The sequence below is a fragment of the Citrus sinensis genome, chromosome 4, assembly GCF_022201045.2.
Source record: "Citrus sinensis cultivar Valencia sweet orange chromosome 4, DVS_A1.0, whole genome shotgun sequence".
Classification (NCBI taxonomy): Eukaryota; Viridiplantae; Streptophyta; class Magnoliopsida; order Sapindales; family Rutaceae; genus Citrus; species Citrus sinensis.
The window spans coordinates 27042286-27065047 of record NC_068559.1 but is presented as its reverse complement, the minus strand read 5'-3'; the positions used below and the strand labels follow the sequence as shown (position 1 = coordinate 27065047).

Here is a 22762-nt window from a genome sequence, read left to right as displayed (position 1 = left end):
AATATCATTGACATTTGGTCCGTATAAGATTATAAAACTAATTAAAAACTATGGATTATGTTGATGCTGAAATCTGCTCGCCCTTTGACCGACCAGATTCTTTTACCAACGTTTGTGTTATCTGTTGTTGCTCGTTCACTGGAACTGGAATCGTCCCCCTTCCTCTCAATAGACCTGCGCTCACTAAAAATGGATCAGAGACGCCGGTGGTTTTGCCGGCGTAAACCCTCCGATGCCTAAGTTAGCTCAAGGTGTTTACGGGAAAACAATGTGATTTGGGTTCAAGAAGTTTATCTGAAATTCGTAGGACAATGGTCTGGTTGCAATTTGGCAGCGTTTTCCCTCTCTCAGTTTTTCTGTCATTTTCTCCGTTGAGTTCCTTTTCTTTTATAGCCGCTGTCCCCACCTTTCCGTTTGCCCTTCATCCCCCCCTTTTTCGGGTAGTGGCAGCCCCTCACGGGACTCTAACCGTTGCATTGTCGCAAACGTGGGGACTTACGTGTCCTTCAACGGTTCTGGGAAAAGCGTAACGGTCGTAATTCTGTGTTCTGTGAAAAGCATAACGGCCGCGATTCTGTGTTCTGGGAAAAGCGTAACGGCCGCGATTCTGTGTTCTGGGAACAGCGTAACGGCCGCGGTTCTGTGGGATCGTGTTCCCGCTTTCTGGGGGACATGTATCGGCTCGGTGTATACCTCTGGTCGGTACATTCCCCTAGCAGGGGTTCCCCTCTGGTTGGTTTATGCTTGTCAGGGGTTCCCCTCTGGTCGGTTTATGCTTGTCCCTGTGTTCGGCTCGTACCATAGGCTGAGGTGATCCACGCCGGGGTGGAAATAATAGCATGACCGACCTGGTGCTTGTATTTACTTAACAGATTATGATATGTGTTTGTGCATGATATAACAAAAGACTTTATGAAGAATTTATAAATTCCGGCCACTTCGTAAGAGAGTCGATATATTCTTGATTTTAAATCATTAAATTGATGTACTGTTGTAATAAACTAATTGAAGAAATTAAAACCGAAGTTACCAAACCATAAAGCATGCTAATAAACAATTAGTCAACATAATTGGGTGTTGGTAATAAATAATTAAGTTGATACCATAGTTAGGCATGCATTATTTATACAATAATAGTTAGGCATGCATTATTTATACAATAATTGATACTTTCGATAAAATCAACATTATTATTTGCACTAATTAGGTTTTATTTTGAATAACACGCAAAACTTCCCTTTAACCTACAATTCAAAGTCACGGTTCAAAGGGGGCTAGAGACTTATATATCAAATTGAATGTCTCAATCTAACTCACCGACCAAAGTCCAAAAGGTGCTACAATGGGTCCTATAAGTTATGAGAAGGAACTAATGCCAGAATCCTGAGGGATAATAAATCCCTAAAACCGGAACTATGTTTCCTCCTATTTCATTATCAAGAGGGTCACGACTTTATCAATTTAGCAACAAGGCAATAAATATAAAGGAAAAATATAAAAGGAAAACCCTATAGTTTTGTGACTCGTGTCTACGAGAGGCTAATAATAATAATAATAATAATAATAATAATAATAACAAATCTTTATTTTTTATTTAAATTAGCTACTAAATAAATATTAATTGGAAGTCGACTCACAACACATCCCCAGTCCTCGTGACCCCCAGGATGGGCTGCAACGCTCTCAGTTCTTAGCACGACAGATTATCATATTATATATAATATATGCATGTATATGTCTGCATCTATCAAGTAAAAATCTACTCATTTTGCGCAATGTACATTTAGATATACGAGTGTCTATTTTGTACACAGAACGCACAAAATTAAAAGTATAGCTCTTAGCCTTTTGGTGAAATATACTTTAAGCAATTTTATTTGACTGTTCAACCGAATTCATATTCTACAAACAGAAATAAATAAAATAAAAATTAAAAAATTAATTTAAATTTTACTCGCCCCAACCTATATAAAAAAAAAAAAACACACACACACACACACAAAGTAGTAGGCTTGTTTTGAGAGACATATATACATTGTGATTATTATCTCTGTATAGAATTTAATTATTCTAGTCTTTGGTGGACTCGACGTTTGATTAATTATTTTATCGACTGACAAATCGCACCCAATGGCTCGTGGTACACGCAGAGCAATTTGTGCCCATGCTAGGGCTACACCACTATTTGATCATTTGATGGATTATGTATGTCCTGACTCATAATGATTTGTGATTCCAAGTAGGAAAGGCATTGCCATTATTAATTTGTCCTTGTGAGGTTTATAAACCTATATGGTATTCGGTAATCTTATTGCCGACTAAACTTCATGGGATATCGATCAAGCCCTAATTAAAGTGGTGATCTAATGTTAACAGCCAGATAAACAGTGCCCTTTTCTTCTTTTTTAACCCAAAAATAATTACATATATGTGATTTGCCCTAAAAATGACATGATTCTATATGAAGAAGCATCAAAATCTAAAGACTATTGTGAGGTTGAATCCCTTCCATGTGGAGTGATACAAGCCCTACATGGGGGACACTCCACTATTTCATCATCTTTTTTTTTTGTCAAAAAGAAACTGTTCAGTTTGAATTGGTTATGTTTGTTGGGAGGATGCAACAGTGATTTAATTTTTTTAGATTTGGGTTTGCACAGAAAACAGCAGACAACTAGTCTTAATCCTAGACAGTGGACATCCAGAACACCGCCCCCCCACCACCCCCCCCCCCTCCCCCCCAAAAAAACTCAAAAAAATGATATGGAATATTTATTATTTGTTTGGAAAAATAGAAAATAAAAGTGTTGAATTGAAATGTCAATGACTTTAGGGTGGGGCTCGCATCAAGTTACTTGCCACACAGTAGAGTAGGTATATAATTTCAAGTTTAACTGGATGGCACAGTTGAGTCATGATCAACATGAAAAGGTGAATTTAATTATTTCACCAATAAATGGAACATTTGTAGGTTTTATGATATAATACAATAAATCATTTCAGGGGGGATTTGTATGGGCAAACTTTTTATTGAGTTCAAAATGTTAAATCATGTCCTTGTCCATGTCCATGAGTGAGAGAGAGAAAGAAGGCAATGACTTTTTATCCTTTCATTTAACCATGTGCAACTTTTTCTGGAAGTTCAAAAACTCCCTCCCTGCCAATTTACAAAGTTTATCTCAAGCTTAATTCTTGCATTTTGAATCAATCAATCAATCTTATAGTTTTTAAAACCAAAAACTATGAATTTTAAGGTTTTTTTTTCTTTTTAAATGCAGAAGCCCTACAAAGATATTGTAGACTCCAATTCTGACTAAGAAAGTTAATATCATGAATCGTAGTTACTGAAACTAACATTCAAGGATTAAATTATATTTTTATATGATACAATTTAAAAATTCAATTGAATTTAACATTCAATAGGTAAATAGATATGGAAATTTGATAGGTTTTGACGGAAATAAATATACAATGGGTAATTTTTTATGTAATTTTTGTAATAGAATGATAAATTGAGTAATTGACTCAAACTATGGGATGTACCTTTTGTTTCACTTTATAATTATGGTGAACACTCAGCACTATTAAGCAGCTAATAATAACTAATAACAATCATTATCTATAATTTTGTTGCTTAAATAATTGTGTTATCGTTTCTTGTTGAATTGCAATTACAAATGATTAGACTAAGTTATTGTAGTGCATCTAATTTCAGGTGAAATTAAAGATCATGTATTGATTTAACTAATTGCTTCGAATGGCAAGCAATTTTCAATGTGTATTGATTTGACAATATTCGGCATCTCAATAGCTCCATTAAATAGATTTTTCCAAATAGATCAATATCCAGTTGAAGAAAAAGTAATATTAAATGTAGTTTAATTCGCTATACAATCCAAAAACTACGGTTAATATTGCCAAAAAAAGGGCATTGTACTACTCATTAAAATCAAGAAGACATGAATAACTAATCAATAAGAACTGATGATACTTCATTTTCATGAATTAGGTGAGTGACAAATTCATCTTTCGTTGTGCATAAATTATCATATAATCTTGACATTCTGAGCCATTTAATCATAAGACCTAAAGTGGAGAACAGTGGCTACAAGCGTAGAGCTAATGAGCTATAGATATTTGGGATCCGATGGTGCCACTGCCACTGCACCAAAGCGTCTTTCACTGAGATTGAGCAATAATCATATCGTAGAAAAGATATTCACATTATTGATTGTTGTCATATGCAGCAAGTGCATGCCATGCCCGACTGTTAGGCCATCATTTTAGTGCCATCAAATTCATTTGTCTTAAAAAAAATTTCGATTAGTAGGTCTCACTGTTTGGCTTCTTCTCAATGAGCTGCCCCCACGAGCATGACATCCAAGTTTCATCACGTACGACGACGTTAACAATTTATTATTATTTTATTTATTTTTTATTTGACAATGCTGTATTAAGTTTCAAGAGTAGCATGCATTTTTAATGTAATTTTTTTTTTAATCTTGCATTATTGGTCCTCACAACAAAAATTTACTTATATATACAATCAAAGAAGCTTTTAAAAGTTTGTATGAATCAACGTTTTTTATTTGTATTCTTTTTTATTTATATATTTTTAATTAATACATAAAATAGAATATGATGAGGAACAGCAATTATTGTTTAATAAATGGAATATCTCATTCCTTTCTAAAGTCTAAACTTAAAAAAAAAAAAAATAAGTATTGCATAATTTGAATGAAACACCTCCTCACCTGGCTGAACAAAATTTAGACCTTAGACATTTTGTATTCTTATCTGGAAACATTATTTTTATAGCCCCGTTTTTATTTCTAGTTTGCAGTAATTAAGATTTAACCAGAATACATAGTCGCACGAATTGAACATCGGCATGTCGCCCAACAATAGCCATATTTAGTGACTGAGTGGTTTCTTTTTTCTTTTCTTTTTCGAATATTAATTATTTCCGTAAACATTATTTGGTAAATATAGAAACACTATCGAGATTTTATATAGCCGAAGATTTTTATGTTATTTGAAATGTAATTAACCCGTCATGCAAGCAATGATATCACGGTACATTCTGTTGATCGCTTAGTGAAATTAAGTGCTTGTTAGCTAGAACGTTGTCCCAAAATGAAAAAAAAGACAAGAGATTTGTTTCCTTTTCAATTTTTCCTTTGGCCCAATGGGAGAGAAAAGATTGAAAGGTAGAAAGAAGATAATCTCACAATTAGCCATGTGTCCCTAATTCAATTCCAACAGCCTGTAATTGCAGACATGTGGCTTCGTTTAATTAGATTATTCTTTGTCTTCACTCTTGAACGCGCTGTATATAACTTTATTGAATATGGTCACCTCATTAAGAGTCTTATCTTTGATTAATCCTCCTTAATAATTCTGCATTTATACATGGACCCCAACACAGTACCATAGAAAATTCTCAAATAAGTAACAACTAACTGTTTTGGTTAAGATTAATTAAAATTTGACAAATCCTTCATCATGGATAAATATGTCAAATAAGGAGAGAAGAGAAATATCTGTAAATCATCAAATTAAATGATAAGATTAAAAAACGACAATAATTAAACTAAAACTAATCGTCTGTTGTTTGAATCAAACAGGACCTTAACTTCTGTTGGAATGACTAAAATAGTAAGATAGATTTAGATACACTACCATATGGATACTTTTATTGTTTAATTGGGTCTAGTTGATTGAAATAGAAAATTTATGTCCTAATGTGAGAGATTATAATAACGTAGCGTCCTAACGCGAGAGATTATAATGTCGTAAAACGCACCCATTTAAAATTGTGTAAAGAATAACAAGTAATACAGAGAGGCCCCGCGAGAAAACAATACGACGACGTTGGTAGATTAAGCAAATAATAGCATTTGGCAAGTGAAGTCGTCAACCACCAGTTAATCTCGCCAGCCTAACCTCGGAACGTAACATTATTATCTATCTTAATCTTCCCGTAATTAACATGACTAATAACCAAAACTCTCAGTCCGAAAATATATAGAAAATCCATTTTCCCGGGAAAACTGATATCCCTATCACTCTCCCTCTGTCTTTCTTTTCAGACAAATCATCCCAATGTACATTTACCTCCAAAAGATAGATTAAAAAGATAAAAATAAAAAATAAAAACGCGGAACACTCACCTCATCTTCATATTTATTTATATCCAAACAAGCACATATAATTCAGGTATCAAGACAAAGCCTCTTCTCTTCACATACTCACTCTCTCGTGAGTTTTCTCCGATCAATTTTCCGGAGGTGGATATTTTGGAAAAAAGAAATCTAAAAAGTGATCGATGAGAAGAGAGCTCTGAGAGATGTCGGTGACGTGCTCAGGTAGCTTCCCGGATCTTCTCTGCGGCGAGGATTCCGGCATCTTCACCGGCGAGTCATCGCCGGCATGTTCATCATCGGACCTCGAGTCTTCGGTTTCCATCGAAGAGTCAATCGCTGGCTTTATAGAAGATGAGCGGAACTTTGTTCCTGGGTTTGATTACCTGACTCGGTTTCAAACTCAGTCGCTTGACGCCTCTGCCAGAGAAGAATCCGTTGCATGGATTCTCAAGGTGATGACATTAATGCCACCTTATCAATATACTTACATTAATACGTACGTATAGCTATCAGCTAAGTACTTGATGATCATAAAGGGTAACTGTCGATCAATCTGAGCCGTAGATCTGAGTTAAAAGTTTTGTAAAATCAGATTGACCAGCCGTTGGATTAATGGAGATATCAATGATCAATCCTGCAATATCTAATCTTTCTCAGTACTATAAATACCATTTTGATATTACGTGGCAGTGATTGATATTAAAAAGTTTTCACGTACTTGAGTGTCTTTTTAATCGACAGGTGCAAGCATACTATAATTTCCTCCCACTGACGTCGTATCTCTCCGTCAACTACATGGATCGGTTTCTGTACTCTCGTCGGTTGCCGGTAAGTGCATGTCGTTCCAAGTTTCTTAGCTGGACCGCAGAGCGGATTACCGGGATAATTAATAACGATCGCGGGAAGTGATTAATTAATTTTGACTATTGAGGTACTTGTTTTTGACTTTTGAAAACAAAGAAAATGACACAAGTGAATTGACTAATCAATTTATGGATTACGGTGTTGTTTACGCGAGTAATTAAACACCCTTTTTTCTTTTTTGTCCTTCTTGAATTAACTTTGTAGACAAAAACTATTTTTGTTTTAAATGAACTTTAATCGAGTGTATACTATTTATTATGTCTTTATAAACATTGTAGCTAATGCTTTGATAAACTTTTTACCTTTTATTTAACGTTACCATTTATTGCTTTTATTAACTTTTTTATATTCTTTGTCAGCACGTGAAATTCACGTGGGAATAACATTTTCAACTACAATGTTACAAATTAGAGGCGGCTTGAAAGTTGAAACCTAACATAATTTGTAATGATTATTTTTTTTTATTATTATTGTAATTGATTTGCTAATTGAAACTCTTTTCAGGATAACAATGGGTGGCCATGGCAACTCTTATCTGTTGCTTGCTTATCATTAGCGGCTAAGATGGAGGAAACTGTGGTTCCTTCTCTGTTGGATCTTCAGGTACTAACTAGCAATTGTCAAATCTAAAAACAGTACTACTTACTGGCTCCTAATAATAATAATAATAATTAACACTTTTTAATAATTATAGGTTGAAGGTGCAAAATATATTTTTGAAACAAAAACAATCCGTCGCATGGAGCTTCTCGTGCTGAGTGTCTTGGATTGGAGGCTGAGATCGGTAACACCATTCAGCTTCATTGATTTTTTCGCATGCAAGCTCGATCCAACAGGAACTTTTATGGGGTTTCTGATTTCAAGGGCCTCAAAAATCATTTTATCCAATATCCAAGGTAGTACAATATACATAGTAATTATACATGCTCCCACATTATACTTACTTGTATAATTATTAATTTATTAATTGCTAATATTATGTCAACAGAGGCTAGCTTTTTAGAATATAGGCCGTCAAGCATTGCTGCTGCAGCGATTCTTTGTGCGGCCAATGAAATTCCAAATTTGTCTCTTGTTAATCCTGAACATGCTGAATCATGGTGTGATGGGCTGAGTAAAGTAAGCGAGTAATTAATAATGTATTAATGATGGGCATATGTATGTATGGTTTATCACAAATTATAATATCTGCCGATGCCAACACAAACAAACATCCATTTTTGCAGGAGAAAATCATCAGCTGCTACCGGTTAATGCAACGACTCGTGCTTAATGATAGCCGAAGAAAACAACCAAAAGTTATCCCCCAGCTTCGAGTTACGATTCGGGCCAGAATGAGGTCCTCCTGTGACTCGTCATCATCGTCATCATCTTCATCATCACCAACTTATAAAAGGAGAAAATTAAATAACTATCTATGGGTAGGTGATGACAAAGGAGGCTCCGAGTGAGGGAAATTTTTATTAAATAAAAAAAAGGGCAAGGACGAAAAAGAAAAGAAAATGGTGGTCCAAGTTGTCTAATCCTCAATATTTTTTGGGAGGGTTTTGAGAGTAATTAAATTGACTTGAGTGTGTAGATTATTTAGTATATATGTATAAGCTTATGTATAACAGTTTGGTGAGTGTTGGGAGGTTGATTTATTAATTTTTTTTTTTTTTTTTGGGTTAGTTTGTTGGTGGGATTACATCAATCCATTAAGTTTAAGCCTTTAAGGGCTTTGCAGATTCCCAAGGGAAGGGGATTTGCTACATTATGAATATTTTTGTGCGACAAAAGTTAGGGGCAGATAGAAGCGGGAAAAAAAATAAAAATAAAAATAAAGAAGGGAATAAAAAGAAGTGTATTAATAGTGGAGTCAGTGATGGAGTGTGAAAGATCAAGTGGCGATTGAATTCAAGGGCTGCATTGATTATTGAATGGAGAAGTGAAGATAGTGGGGCCCTTATGTATAGAGTCGACGGAAAGAGAAGAAAATTTGGCAAAATAATGAGGGGCAATGGAGACTTTGAAGTTTGAGCTGCAGCTCCTCAAGGGGTATTTGTCAAAGCATCCCATCAAAAATCAAAGGGCGTTCTCCATTTTCTTCTTCATTATCGTTCTGCGACTTTTCATTGACAGCGCAATCGAACAACTTATTTGAGAAGATGACTCCATGTTTATAAAATGTAGACTTGGTTGAGTGGTTTGGGAGCGCAGGCGCGTGATAGGTGCATGGCTCGCACGTGTGCATGTGTGTTTTTTTGGCGGGAAATGCCTCTTCTAATGTGGCCTTGACTTGACCTTGGCCTAACATTTGATACTCAAGCGTCCATGCGTGTAGAGGTGACACGCGCGGATACTTTTTTTTTTCTTTTTTTTTTTAAAGTTTCTCAGAAAGAGGTTCCCCCTCTTTCACGGCCTTAGTTTTGGCCAAAGATATAAAAAAATATACAAAGGTCTTTGGGGCCTTTTCATGCGTGCTGTACGGGATTTTGATTCATCAATATATATAATAAAAATCCATATATTTGTTTAATTTCTTTTTTCTTTCATTTCAATTTAATGTTTCGGTCTAATTCTATGCGCAAAGGCACGTGATTGACAATGGAGACTTTTGTAGCTTTCCCATTGTTTGAACGCTGTCAAAAGCCCTTTAAGATGCAAATATGGAATTTTGCGAGGCACGCTCAGTGAATGTATCGACTCTCCAAGCTATCCAAGTGATCGAAGGGGCTGTGCTCGGTCCCGCCAGCTAGAAATACCCTTAATTTCATTAACATGACTCCTCAGTTATGAAGCGCTTCCCGTGACCAGTCCGTGGCTATCGGGCGTTGGCTGCTTCTCCCAGCCAGCTAAGTCCCTCGCTTCAGATATCCGACAATAATTAAGACGAGCTAGGCCAGCTTCTTATCGCATCTATATATATATGGCATCTAACTTCTTCACAGGTAAATCTTTTATAACTGCATGAACAGATATATTTTACTCCATATATTGTGAAGTGTGTGGGAAAAAGCTAGCGGGGGGCTTAGAAAGCTACTTTTTATTTACAGACAAGTATCTAAATTACAAAAAGAAAAAGTCGATCAAGAAGTTGTCATTTAGCCCTTGATGCCCGACATAAGGTATATTATTATATTATTTTCTTTGTGTTGCATGTAGTAAACATATATAGCACAGTGACCCTTCATACGGGGTGCATTTATATAAGAAAAAAAAGTAACCATGCAATTATATCATCAGGCAATTTCCCTTCATCAGTACTTGTCATCCAACCTTATCACCTATTCACTTTGTCACACGTGTGGGATCCGTGATCGAGCGTATACAGAGTAAAGTATTATTATCTTCTTTCATTCACATCAAAATTAGACGTGCAAGTGCCCCTCTCTTTATTATTTATGGACCACACTCGAGAATTATGAAAACATGTGTTTTTCCAATTTTTGGGTGGTACACACAAATTTATTTTGTATGGCATTTTTATTGGATTGTTGCTTTCAGTACTAATCACTATGCCATTTGTGAAAACATGTAGCCAGGACCACTTAGTAAATATAATGAAATGTAAAATATGCCTAAAGTTTTGCTCGGAATTCATATTAGAATCAGACTGTGATTGGGATTTGTTTGGCACCTATATTCATACATATAAATTTGTGATTGATTTTTGGTTCAAAGGAGGGAAGGGAGTTATAAAATTAATGTCAACATTCTTTTAGAATATTGATATGTTATTACAATCAGAGATCTCTTAATATTTACAATTAAAAATTTGTTTTGGACTGATCTCTTAACATTATTACGATGCAATTCATATTTCTATTTTCATATATATTTGATGGAAGAGATTTCTATCCTTACCCTATAATATATGATTGTAGAGAAAATTTGAGAATAGAGTCTCAACACCGATACTGTTGGAGTTCGGATTCAAACTTGCATGTTGGTGCTGCAAGTCTACAAGGCCTAGTAATTAATGTCATAATCTGATCTTATTTAAATTAAAAGTCTAGCAAATTTTGAGTGAGGGACGTGGATGTAAGCATGGTTAATAAAAATACTTTATGGCTTTATTTATAAAGGTACTTTTTAAAAAAAAAAATTCCAAAAATGTGGATCCCGCTATCTAACGTTAACGACTTGTCCAAATGCACTTGATAATATAATATGTCGCATCCACTGATTAAAATAGGAGCGGCTTCCAAATTCATATATCAATCAAGACAATGTGGCGTTTCTTCATTCGACCAGCTATAGTGGGAGCCATGAAGATTTGGATTAACATTACTAATTAAGCTAATCAGAAACACCATCATCTTTTCTTCTTTCTTCTTCCTCACTAGAAAAATCTCAATTCTATATTTCATTAAACTAGGTATTAAATGTGGGTCTGGTTTGGTAATCAACGACTTATAATTGTAATTAAATCGTACCAGCGCACGCCCTATATGAGACGTGACGAAAGTCTAGATTAATTAAATGCTTAATTAAACCAATTAAAACAATAATGGGACGGAGAATAGGACGAGCCGTGGACAACAGTGACAATGCTATCAAGAAAATAATCAAATTTTATGACCCCTTATGTCTCACCCTCCTCAATTTCTCTCTACAGAGTACCAACCGTGTTTTTATAATCCACAAGCTTTATAATTAACCCAAGTTGCTGCAATAAAACATTGATGTACGTGATCTTTAACGTAATCATCAAGTGGTCTGAATGAAAAGGTGCTTAATATTTTTAATCTCTATAGCTAGCTAATTTTCTTTATTTTGGCTTGAATTTATCTTGGTCTCGCTTATGTACAAGCGTTAAATGAAAAAAATAAATAAATCAATCTAATTATGTACTAAAGGAATCGAAATAAAATTTAATGTAAAGATTAATAATATTATAAAATGCCCACTAAAAGTTTCATGACATATCAATTCACCAACAAGATTTTTTGACAATTATATTCTATCACCTAATATTTTGACTATTCTCATTTTACACCAAAACCTTAACAATAGTAAAAAATTGTTGAGGTCATAAGGGTATTTGAGGAATTTCAAGCTTTAGTTATTTTTCTACCTCTTTACTGGCCCTTTTTTTTTCTTTTTCTCTAGACATTTGACTAACGAGCTCTTTTTTATTGGTTTAGTTATTAAAATTTTCTTATGTTAAAATTTTCCCATAATAGAATTCCAGGACTTTTTACAAAGTTGTAATAATTGAAAATTTTTTATGTATCCATAAACAAATTAATTCATGATGTTATTTTAACTTTGGTTTAATTATAATTGAGCTTAAAATGATGAAATTTTTTCGTACCAATAAAAATGATATCATGAATTAGTTTGTTTATGGAAGTATGAAAAATTTTCAATTACTATTATTCTGTCAGAAAACCTAGAACTTAATTATGGGGATATTTTAACATAATAAAATTCTAACAATTGAAATAAAGAAAACAAAGACTCATAAATCGGATGTTCAAAGAAAAGGTAAAAATTTGTAAAAGAACTAGAAAAATAGAAATATAATTTCAACTTGAAATTTCTCAAATATCCTCATAACCTTAACAAATTTTTAATAGTATTCAGGTTTCAGTGACAAAATGATAATAGTCGAAATATTAGATGACAAAATATAATTATTAGAAAACTTTAATAATTAATTGATATGTAAGGAAACTTCTAATGGATATTTGATAATATCACTAAATATTATTATCATATCATTCATTGGGCTGGACGGCGACGTGACGCCTTCTCATTGGATTCAAAAAAAGATGAAACGATGTGAATTTGGATTTTGTCAGCAATAGGAGGTTCCCACCATTAGCCCTCATCATGAAAGCAAAATAAAGATCACATGAGAGTTTGGGTTTATGATGATGATTAACAATTGCAGCTATAATTCACCTATAATGGCAAGTATAAATATAAAAAAGAAGAGTGGTAATAATCGCGGACTACAAGTTCAAACTATTCAATTCCCCTTAGGCCGGTGAGAGGATGACATGCATTGCTCAATATAAAGACTAACAGCCAGCGGCTGCTTTACTAAATGCAAAAATCAAAATAAGATTGAACTCGATATATAGAGGCCAGGGGACCCAATGCTTTACTGCCTTATCTTGCACTAAATAAAACTTCCACCAAGCACTTTCTTCATTTCTCAAAAACAAAAAGCAAAATGGTGTTTAAAGTTAGGAATCCTAAGTATAAACCCAAAAGCCAAAAATTCTTTTTCCCTTCCAATGAATAGCTAGGGTTTAATGGGGGCGTAGGGGGTAGAATCTAGCAGCCTCTTTAACCTAGTGCTTTTCTTTGGGGAAATTTTCAACTTTAGTGTTAATTGCCCTGGCCATGACAAAAATGGAGGACCCTTAAAATTCAGCTTTTGAAGATGATTTTTGGTTGTAAAACTACGCTCGTGGGGCTGCTGTAAAAGCCCCTTGGGCCCGTTTTGTATAAAGGGTTCAAAAGCTAGAATGATTCTGAATTCGCAGATATGATTTGTGATTTGATGCTGAATGCAAGACACAGGCTCAACCAGTCTCTAATCCACTGTGTGCTCAAATGTCACCATTTCATGTCATGAAAAAAAAAAAAAACAACGTCAAAAAGAAAAGAAATACATATCTCGTTAGTCTTTACACCGTAAAAGAAAAAAAGATATTAATTTATGTTTTGTCTTTTCAATAGTTGGATAATTGTTCAACTATTAGTTAAATTTATCACGAGATTAAACCCTAGCGAAAGCTAAGCTATCTGTATCTGATAAAAAAGAAAAATGATCATGTGATTTCTGGGGGAAGGGGAGCCCCAAAGGTTGGCTTTCCAACTCACGTTTACTTACTCTCTTTGGATGCCATGAAAAGAAGGCGAAAGGAAAGAATGGAGTGGCCGTGGCTACTCTCTCGAATCGAGGGAGCGTATGTGCGATGTCGTTTTGTTCTTTATCATTATTGCTTTTAATTTTGTGAACTGTGATAGTGCATGGTCTGGCCAGGACCTCCATTTACAAAGAGTGGAGACAAAAGAAGTCGTCTGTTTAATCATCATCGTTCAAGAACCAAATTAATTTATCCTCCAATCAGATCCTAGCTATATGTTTCTGTAAAAATTTTGAAAGCACCAACACACCCATGTGCCCAAAATTCAATACAATAAAAAGATGAAAGGCATATGTGTGTGTGTGCGCGCGCGCGTGTGTATATATATATATATATATATGTATGTATGTATTTGGAATATAATAGAGAAACTAAACTTATGACAATAACGTGTCTCGAGATTTTACTCGGTTTAACCCAGTCTGCACGTAAAAGAATGAAAGAAAGAAAGAAAAGGCGGAATGCAAAAGGTACGGCCGTTTAGCCGAAAGATTATACCAAAATTGCGTTTCAAAAGAATAATTGAAAGAAAGCACACACATCCTCAAACTGTTCGTTCGATATGACTGATTTTGGGATGCCGTCATGGACACATGGTTTGATACACAATCAACTACATCTTTCCTTGTTCATTTTCTAAAGCAATTTTCAACTTTGTTTGTCTCATGAACACATTATACATATGTTTTTTTATCTTTTCGGCCAAAGATTTATTTGTCTAGTAGGTATAATGGGAACATGCATATACATATATAGTTCACTTTAATCATATGACTTTATACAACTATGCATGTATAGAAGGCTTTGTTTTAAATATTAAACATTGATTTAAAGAAACCCTAGCAATAGATAACACGTGCAATTACTTACGGAAAGCAAAAGATATTAAAAAAAAAAAAAAAAAAAGGTATACAAAATATCCATCGTTGTGCATTTCCAGATCAATATCCCACAATGAAGATGTAGGTATGTAGTAGCCAACTTTCATAACATAAATACAACAAATTGTCGTAAGACTCATGACTGTCACGGCATCGCGCAAGAAAGTATATATAAACCTTACAATAAGCTGAGACAGTGGGCTGTCACGTTCTTCACATAATTCCTCGTTGCACAGACTGTTATATGCAGCAGCTGGGGCAAGGCAGAGCTTAGTTTAATTAATGATAATCCAACACTATTATGAGTTTGGTTCGATTCCTTGACAGATAATTAATAGCGATTTGTTTAGTCTTTAAATAATACTTTACAGTGTTCAGCGTGACTAAATAACGTCTTGAATAATTTAAACAACTTTTGGAATTATAAAGAAATGGCGGGGTGCCCTAAACAACCCACACATTATCAGCGAGCTGCAAAAGCTAATCTTTGATATTAATATATACAAAAATCAATGCGTAAGATCGATGTTCATATTGCTTTCACAAGACACGAAGGGTAGATTTATTTAGCGGACACCCTTTCACAAATTGCCAGCTTTTGAAATTGTTTAGAGGCTGTGTCCCTCGTCTTTCTAATTAAAGTGATATGCAAAACAGAATGTTCGCTTGGATAATTGAGATATATGATTTTTCTTGTAGAAGCTAAAAAGAAGAAGAAAATAAATAAGAGAAAAATGCCGAGGCTTTGATTTGTCTATTTGACTATCGTATAGGTAGTAGATTCCTATTGTAAATTATGGTCACACACTCCCTTTCTACTAGTATTTTTCATTTATTTAGATTTTCTAGATGGTATTTCCCGATGAATAAATAAATAAGTAAAGTGATATGCAACACAAAATGATTTATCTTGTAGAAGCTAAAAAGAGGAAGAAAATAAATAAGAAAAAAATATTGAGGCTTTGATTTGCCCCGTTGACTATCGTATAGGTAGTAGATTCCTATTATAAATTATGGTCACACACTCCCTTTCTAGTTTCTACTAGTATTTTTCATTTATTTAGGGACATTGGACGAGATCTTCTAGATGGTCTTTTCCGATGAATAAATAAATAAGTAAAGGCTTCGGTATCGACTTTAATTTTCTCAATTACTTCATAAATTAGCACAATGTCAGGTCGGATAGCCGCCATAGACCAATGAATCAGGCTGGCCCACGTAGCCCAAAACGTACAAAAAACTTTCAAAATTGGGCCTCGATTGTGATTCGTGGATCCGTAATGAATAGTCCAATTCCAAATACTCAATTTTGGGCCCGTTCCTTCTGCTCAGCTCGGACAAAATGGCCCACCGCGCGTCCTGCTGTCAGCCGCTCACAGTCCTTCCCGCCAAAACACCATTCACCACCATTACCATCGCCAACATTCTTATCCTACGCACTCCCTGCGTCACTGCTCCATCTTCACTCCTTTCATTATCTTCTTCTTCATATCTCTCACTCTCAGCCAAACATCTTTGCAAACCCTGACGGAACTTCTCCTCCCCCAGAAATACACTTATCCCGACCCAACCCCTGAATTTGCTGAAGCTGTAAGTGCTTTTTTATCTGTATAATAAATGTTCTACGTGTGTGTTAATTTCTGTGAAGTTTATGTTATTGCCTTTTTTTTTGTGGGTTTATTTACAGGAAACCCACGAGTTCAGGGATGAGATTTTGAAGAAGCTCTCCAAGGACAAAGAGACCTTTGGAGATGAACGTGACACTGTCAATGAGGTTTGCGTTGAAGTAATCTTTTTTCACTTTTTTAACCTTTTTCAATTAATAATTATTGTGTTACCCATGAAATAATAATTGGGCTTTCAATTGTTGTGGGTATTGTCTTCATTACTCACCGTTGAATGCTTGATAACTATCTGTTTGATGTCTTGTTCTTGAAATTTTAAATTGTGCCCAGCTAGAATTCTTTTGTAGAAAAATTAGCCTTTTGTAGAAAAATTAGCACGTACATGTGATCGTTTATGGAGTTCAGACGTGGTCGTTTGTGACAGTAATTGTTTCGCTAATCAGTTTACTTTAGTCTAAGAAATGTTAGTAAAACTCGATCAAGTCATGTCCATTTGCATGACTAATATACATTTTTCCTCCGTCCACGCTACTGTTATCTGGGGAGACACATTATGCGTGGAATCATGACATCCCTCACCATAAGATAATATACATTTTCACTAATAAATTTTACTAGATTCATATTCGTGCACTCCTGTTCATTTGCACTTTAGCATAACATAGCTGCTTGAGGAAATGTGTGCGAGAAAACAGGATTTCTTCTTGATGTCATAGATATAACTTATCCAAAGCATTCCCAGCTGGCTGTTTCTCATTCTCAATTTTTATAATAAATTGTCTAATGATATTACCCTTTATGAAATGTTGGGCTAGTGATATTGATGAAGGGAATAAACCGGATGATTGTTTCATGTTTTATCTGGCAGTGAAATAATGCTTGGTCACATACTAAGACATTTTTTTTTTCCATCATTTCAGCAAAAGCATTTTAGCCTACATTCAATGTAAATTTTTACTTGTTAGTTGTTAGATATTTTGTTGTAAAATGATTGATACCAAAAGAGGGGAAAAAGGGACACATAAATTTTTCCTTTTCCTGATGATTTATTCAAATTTGATAAAATAGTTATACATTGGGTGTATCTCTCTATGTTGTGTGAATATAGGTTCCCCCTCCTACTTAGCACATACATCACCATGAAGAAAACCACCTAAAAATCAGATATCTTTACCCACAAATGATAGGTGAAAGTTTTGCACTGCCCCATTTCCATTATAATTATAAATGTAATAAGGCTACTCCATAGGGTCAAAAATGAGTTTAGATGTCCAAACATATCAATGTACATAAATGACCCTCGTCTGTTATCTGGTCGATATCTTTGCGTCAATCTTGAGATCTTTGCATTTATGTCTGTGGGGTATTCACTGGTATGTTAAAAACTTTCAACTAATCCCCAGAACATCATTTATGGACAGCAGTTTACAGGATAAAATTATGATATGTTTGTGTTACTAACTTTATATAGTCCCTGGTTTAAGGATCTGAATGCGATCATTCATCACGTCAGTGTGATTGAATTCTAATACTGACTCAACATTGATTGCTGATGGGAAGTGTGGTCCTAGGATTTACAGTTTGAACATGCTTGGATTATTTTCCATATGGCCTTTAATGAGTACGCCACTTTTTAATTAATGTGCCTCAAGATTTTTTACCTGACGCCCCATTAGCCACACCAAGGCAGTTTGATTCAGATAGAGCACTAGGCTGCAAAGTGTTGCCAAAAAAAAAAAAAAAAGTCCTTTGGTTGCATATTCCATAATTTAATTTCTTTTTCCAAATAAATTATCTTGTATGATTTTATTAATTATTCATTTTTTTCTAATTACCTTTTTGTTTATATGTCTACAATTAAAAATTTGCCAAGATCATACGAAACGAAGCCATATCTAAGCAGAATTATATTGTACCTTCACATGAACTTAGAAAACAAAAGTCATGGAAAACATAGCACCTGACCTGCAAGCATTGATGTTATTTTGGAAAAAGAATAGTATTTCCTTAGGAAACTGGTGATTTCCTTGTTTATTACTTTATTTGCTGGTTTTACAAACTTCATTAATGGTTTTGTTGGAAGATGAATATGTAGAAAATCTTATATAAAAATCTTGCACAGGCAGTATACAATAATTATGTCCTCCGAGGAGGATTATCAGAATTGAACCTTTAGCAACTTGACACTGTGTGAGAGACTGGGATTGAGCTATTCTATGGCTAAATCAGCTGGTTAGAAACGAAATAGTCTGATAGAGCTCTTAATCATAATTTGCCATGTGGGGTGATAGTTTACTTATTTATGGGATTTAAACAATTTGTAAAATTGAAAAAAAAAAAAACATCAATCCAGTTACCTTCTCAATCTCTAATATGATCCTAGAACTAAGGTCGGCAAGGAGATCAAGAATTCAGAGCTCTTGACTAGTCGCAAAACGACAAGCATGGATCTAGGATTATAGAGAAATATATATGCTTTCGCCCACGCTTCCAGACAATTCTAGCAACTGCTCATCTCAATCTACAATAGGCTAGTTACCTAGGATTATAGAGAAATATAAATTAATATACCCTTTCGTCCACACTTCCAGACAATTCTAGCAATTGTTCATCTCAATCTACAATAGGCTTGGTAGTTGGTATCATTGGCATCCAAGCAACTTGTTTAATTTGATATCGTCACTACTTTTTTTCTTTTTTTCTAAGAGTTTTAGTAGAGTGAAACTCTCATCACTTGCTTTTCTCTTAGGAGGTCTGGCTTTTAGCTTGACTTGCAAAAAGTTCAATTATTGAAAACCCCTAAAAGAAATATCTGACCTGACAACAATTTATCACTGTGTTGTAGAAATCTTCATTCAAATTGTTATTACTTTTTGTGCACATTTGGCCCATTTCTGACCATGCTTCATTACACAATGTGATTCTTTATATGAAGGGCAGAAGATCCAAAATTTTACGAGTATTTCAGAATTGATTGATGCTAGTTAATTAGCTTGTGGTTTTGAATAAAAAAGGTGTTTAATAATTTCCTCCACAAAGAGTACGGAGGACCTGGGACATTACTGGTGGAGCCTTTTACAGATATGTTGATTGCTCCGAAGGAGAGGAAATTACCCGCAGGACCTTAGGCTGCACGGACGTCCCTGTAATGGGCTCAAAGTCAAAACAAATGTTGATCCGGATTGGGAGACTTGGATTTCGAACCCATCCAAGTGATAATGTTGATATCCTCTTCATGCTTCTTTTTTTTTTTTTTTGTGCTTGACATTGTCATGTTTGTGCTACAATTCCTGGTCATCTATGTCAAATATATAGCTTTACAAAAACTTGTGGCTGCAAGATCTAAATCTTTATCACAAAAATATTACTTGTAATACAACGTCAGATTCATTTCCTCTGTTCGAAGCTATACAGATATCTTATTACTAGAAAATCTTTTCATATCACAGAGAAGGGAATAACCATCAGCTCCCAGCCTCTGAGATGCTTTGTAACGAAGGCCGCCATGGTTTGGACCTCATTGCCGCTTGGTTCACTGGTGTGGACATCGGACGGTGCCTTTCATGTTTCATCACCTGAAAATTTTTAAGCGAACAAGCATTAAGTGCATACTTATGTATGAGAGAATGGATAGATTGAAATGAATGATAAGAAACCTGTGCAGGTCTCAAATTCACTCTGGGTTAATAATATTCCTTTTGCGATGCGCTTGAAAGTTGAAAGATAGATGGATACCTGGTTGGTATTTTCCTTGTCTCGTTGTGTTTCGGCGCCTGAATCGATCAGCTTCTCTTGCACCGTCTGCAAGTTCTCATGAACCGACTCCTGATGCAGCCTCTTTGTTTTTGCAGACTTCTTTGCTCGCAACACTTTCATAACCTCTGCAAGAAGAAGAACGAAAACCAGTCAAGCCCTTATTATTCTAATTAACAGAAAGACAGACAGACAGACAGACAGACAGACAGACAGACAGATAGATAGATAGATAGATATTCTAGTTAATAAAGCAACAATTCGCCTGCTTGCTTGGGAGCAAAGAAGCAGAGCTGAAAAGGAAGACGATACCTTGAGAAGTAACAAGTCTGTAGGCATGACCAAGGGAAAGAGTATCACTCGGCCGGAGAAGCTTGACCCGAGTGAAACGCACCGTTTTCTGATGATCCGGCTGCTTGTCTTCGTCGGACACAGAAGAAGAAGGCAATGGAATGATCAAGGAAACATAATGGCCGGGGTTCATTCTCATGACCTCACTAGCTGTAACAGGCCAATAAAGCCTCTCTATTCTCCCATTTGGATGCTGAATGACCAAAGCTGCAGCATCAATAGCTTGGCAATTCCCCATCTATTATTCTATTCTGTCTTTGACGACTTTTTGAGGGAGGCGATGAAGATTAATGAATGAATGAAAGATAAAAGGACAAGCAAGGAGGAAGTCAGGCAGCGTTCAGCAGTCACTTTCCCGCACCATCCCCATTCCCCTACAAATAGCAACAACGGGTCTCTCTCTTTTCTTTCTCAAAGGCCAACTGGCCAAGGCGGGCCGTCCCCCTTATACTTCCCAACTAACTATACTGCCAATGCCACGTCGGGTCAATTGTTTTAACATCAACCCATTTCTCAATTAATAAAATAATAATAATAATTGGCACTTACACTACACTACTTTTCCAATTTAAAAATCTTTATATATATATATATATATATATATATTCATGTTGGGAGCTAGATAATGCCATAATGTGCAGTAATAATAATAAATAATGATTATTATTACAATTATGATGATAATATACAGTATGTTACATGCTTAGCCAATGGGGCCGCACCGGCACCGGACCATGGGATCCGGTGGGAGTGCCACGTGGAGTAACGGCAGGATACGGAACCTTTGGACTGGCATGCTCGGCAGTGTCGACGGGGTCAATATTTCTACTTTATAAGGGGGGGTTTGATTTTAATTATTCTTTTAAGATATTTTTTAATTGATTTTATTACGTACGTACGTGTCTATAATTAATATAATAATAATAATAATAATAATAATAATAATAGTAATAGCAATGAATGTGTAAAGCTGAATAAGGTGGAAAGCATGCGTGAGTGAATACGAGATTTTGAGTAAATTAATTATTCAAATTCAGAGTCTTGTAAAAGTAAAGGCTAAAAGCACTCTCATTAGTCATTACTTTTGAAAAAGAACCAAAAAAAGAAAAATTACATATATAACCCATATATATATATATATATATATATATATATATATATGGACCTAAATAAATAGTCATGGACAAGGACACCTCATCACCTTATCCGCGTATGTAGGAATGTAAGCCAAGCAAATGGCAAGGCAATGAATGCAATTTGGCTTTTGGCTTCTATATAAAACTCTTCAAAATTAAATGCTTGATTTGATATATCCAAAAATGAGATCTTTTCATTATAATTGGTTTCATATCATTTACTACTCAAATTTTATTATTATTAACACCCGCAAGCAAACTTATCTAGCTACGTTGTGATATCCTTAAAAGGCCCAAAAAAAAAAAAATAATAATAATAAATTCATTATTATCACGATTTATAGTGGCCAGGCCCCCACCAAAAAAAAAAAAAGAAAAAAGAAAAAAAAATCCACCGATCGTCGTCTTTAACGTGTAAAGAATATAAAAACGGTAAGCAATAAGCACAACTTTTTGTAAAAGCTCCGAAGTCCAATGAAGTCGTGAGTAATCTCAAAGTCGCATATCTTATAATGTAATCTAAGTTTTAAATTTTCTCGAGATTCCTTCATTTTGTTAATATATATATATATATATATATTAAGCAACATTAATTAACAAGCTTTATTTCATTTTTGATTGCTTGCTAGGGTTTTGGGTTCCTTTGTGTGCGTGGAAACTGAATAAAGTTGAACAATTAACAAATCATTGGACATTTCCAATAATAATTAAATAAAACTCATAAATATGATTATTGATTAAAGATGTGTTTAAGAGTTTCTTTGCAAAACCTTCTTCAAATAATTTCCCTTTTTCTCTGTTTCTTTTTTTTTTTTTTTTTCCTTCCGAAGAGACTTTTATTATATCAACTAGCTTATGGAGGACTAGCGTGTTAATTTAATCATATGATAACAATTAAATCTTTATTTTGTAAAAATAAAAATAGGTATGAAAATAATAATATTACAGTAAAATCTCTTTATAGTGATATTTTATATAATAATAACCTCTATGCAATCGTAAAAAAATTTGGTCTCAGTTTAGGTCAATTATAAATAAAATATAAATTCTTTATTGTACTAAGGTATAATTTTTTCTAGATTATATCTTAAGAAACTTGCCTCTATATAATAATAATTATTTATATATTACAAATAT

The 22762-nt window shown here is 34.5% G+C and overlaps 3 protein-coding genes across 3 annotated transcripts; 2 read left to right on the top strand and 1 right to left on the bottom strand.

Annotated features, from left to right (window-relative positions):
• The first annotated feature begins 5885 nt into the window (after positions 1–5885).
• LOC102622171 (cyclin-D1-1) lies at positions 5886–9528 on the top strand. The gene is made up of 6 exons (XM_006483725.4): positions 5886–6598; positions 6888–6974; positions 7515–7613; positions 7705–7906; positions 7999–8129; positions 8237–9528. The coding sequence occupies exons 1-6, from the start codon at positions 6350–6352 to the stop codon at positions 8459–8461; spliced, it is 993 nt and encodes a 330-aa protein (XP_006483788.1). The 5' UTR covers positions 5886–6349; the 3' UTR covers positions 8462–9528.
• Positions 9529–15930: 6402 nt separating this feature from the next.
• Positions 15931–19571, top strand: LOC127901894 (uncharacterized). The gene is made up of 4 exons (XM_052439939.1): positions 15931–15937; positions 16049–16350; positions 16448–16534; positions 19400–19571. Exons 1-4 carry the CDS (start codon positions 15931–15933, stop codon positions 19511–19513), a joined length of 510 nt encoding a protein of 169 aa, XP_052295899.1. The 3' UTR covers positions 19514–19571.
• Positions 19572–19712: 141 nt separating this feature from the next.
• Positions 19713–20919, bottom strand: LOC102622475 (uncharacterized). The gene is made up of 3 exons (XM_006483726.4): positions 20451–20919; positions 20121–20266; positions 19713–19960 (listed from the first exon to the last, which is right to left on the bottom strand). The coding sequence occupies exons 1-3, from the start codon at positions 20725–20727 to the stop codon at positions 19850–19852; spliced, it is 534 nt and encodes a 177-aa protein (XP_006483789.1). The 5' UTR covers positions 20728–20919; the 3' UTR covers positions 19713–19849.
• Between the last annotated feature and the right edge of the window lie 1843 nt (positions 20920–22762).

What these genes read in the sequence shown, in the direction of transcription:
- LOC102622171 (XM_006483725.4), top strand. Translation starts at nt 6,350, where the DNA reads ATGTCGGTGACGTGCTCAGGTAGCTTCCCGGATCTTCTCTGCGGCGAG. An exon ending in TGTACTCTCGTCGGTTGCCG is followed by an intron (nt 6,975 to 7,514) that starts GTAAGTGCATGT and finishes AACTCTTTTCAG; the next exon opens with GATAACAATGGGTGGCCATG. An exon ending in GGTGTGATGGGCTGAGTAAA is followed by an intron (nt 8,130 to 8,236) that starts GTAAGCGAGTAA and finishes CCATTTTTGCAG; the next exon opens with GAGAAAATCATCAGCTGCTA.
- LOC102622475 (XM_006483726.4), bottom strand. Translation starts at nt 20,727, where the DNA reads ATGGGGAATTGCCAAGCTATTGATGCTGCAGCTTTGGTCATTCAGCAT. An exon ending in CAGACTTGTTACTTCTCAAG is followed by an intron (nt 20,267 to 20,450) that starts GTATCGTCTTCC and finishes TTCTTCTTGCAG; the next exon opens with AGGTTATGAAAGTGTTGCGA. An exon ending in ACAAGGAAAATACCAACCAG is followed by an intron (nt 19,961 to 20,120) that starts GTATCCATCTAT and finishes AAAAATTTTCAG; the next exon opens with GTGATGAAACATGAAAGGCA.
- LOC127901894 (XM_052439939.1), top strand. An exon ending in CCCCTGAATTTGCTGAAGCT is followed by an intron (nt 16,351 to 16,447) that starts GTAAGTGCTTTT and finishes GTTTATTTACAG; the next exon opens with GAAACCCACGAGTTCAGGGA. An exon ending in AACGTGACACTGTCAATGAG is followed by an intron (nt 16,535 to 19,399) that starts GTTTGCGTTGAA and finishes TGAATAAAAAAG; the next exon opens with GTGTTTAATAATTTCCTCCA.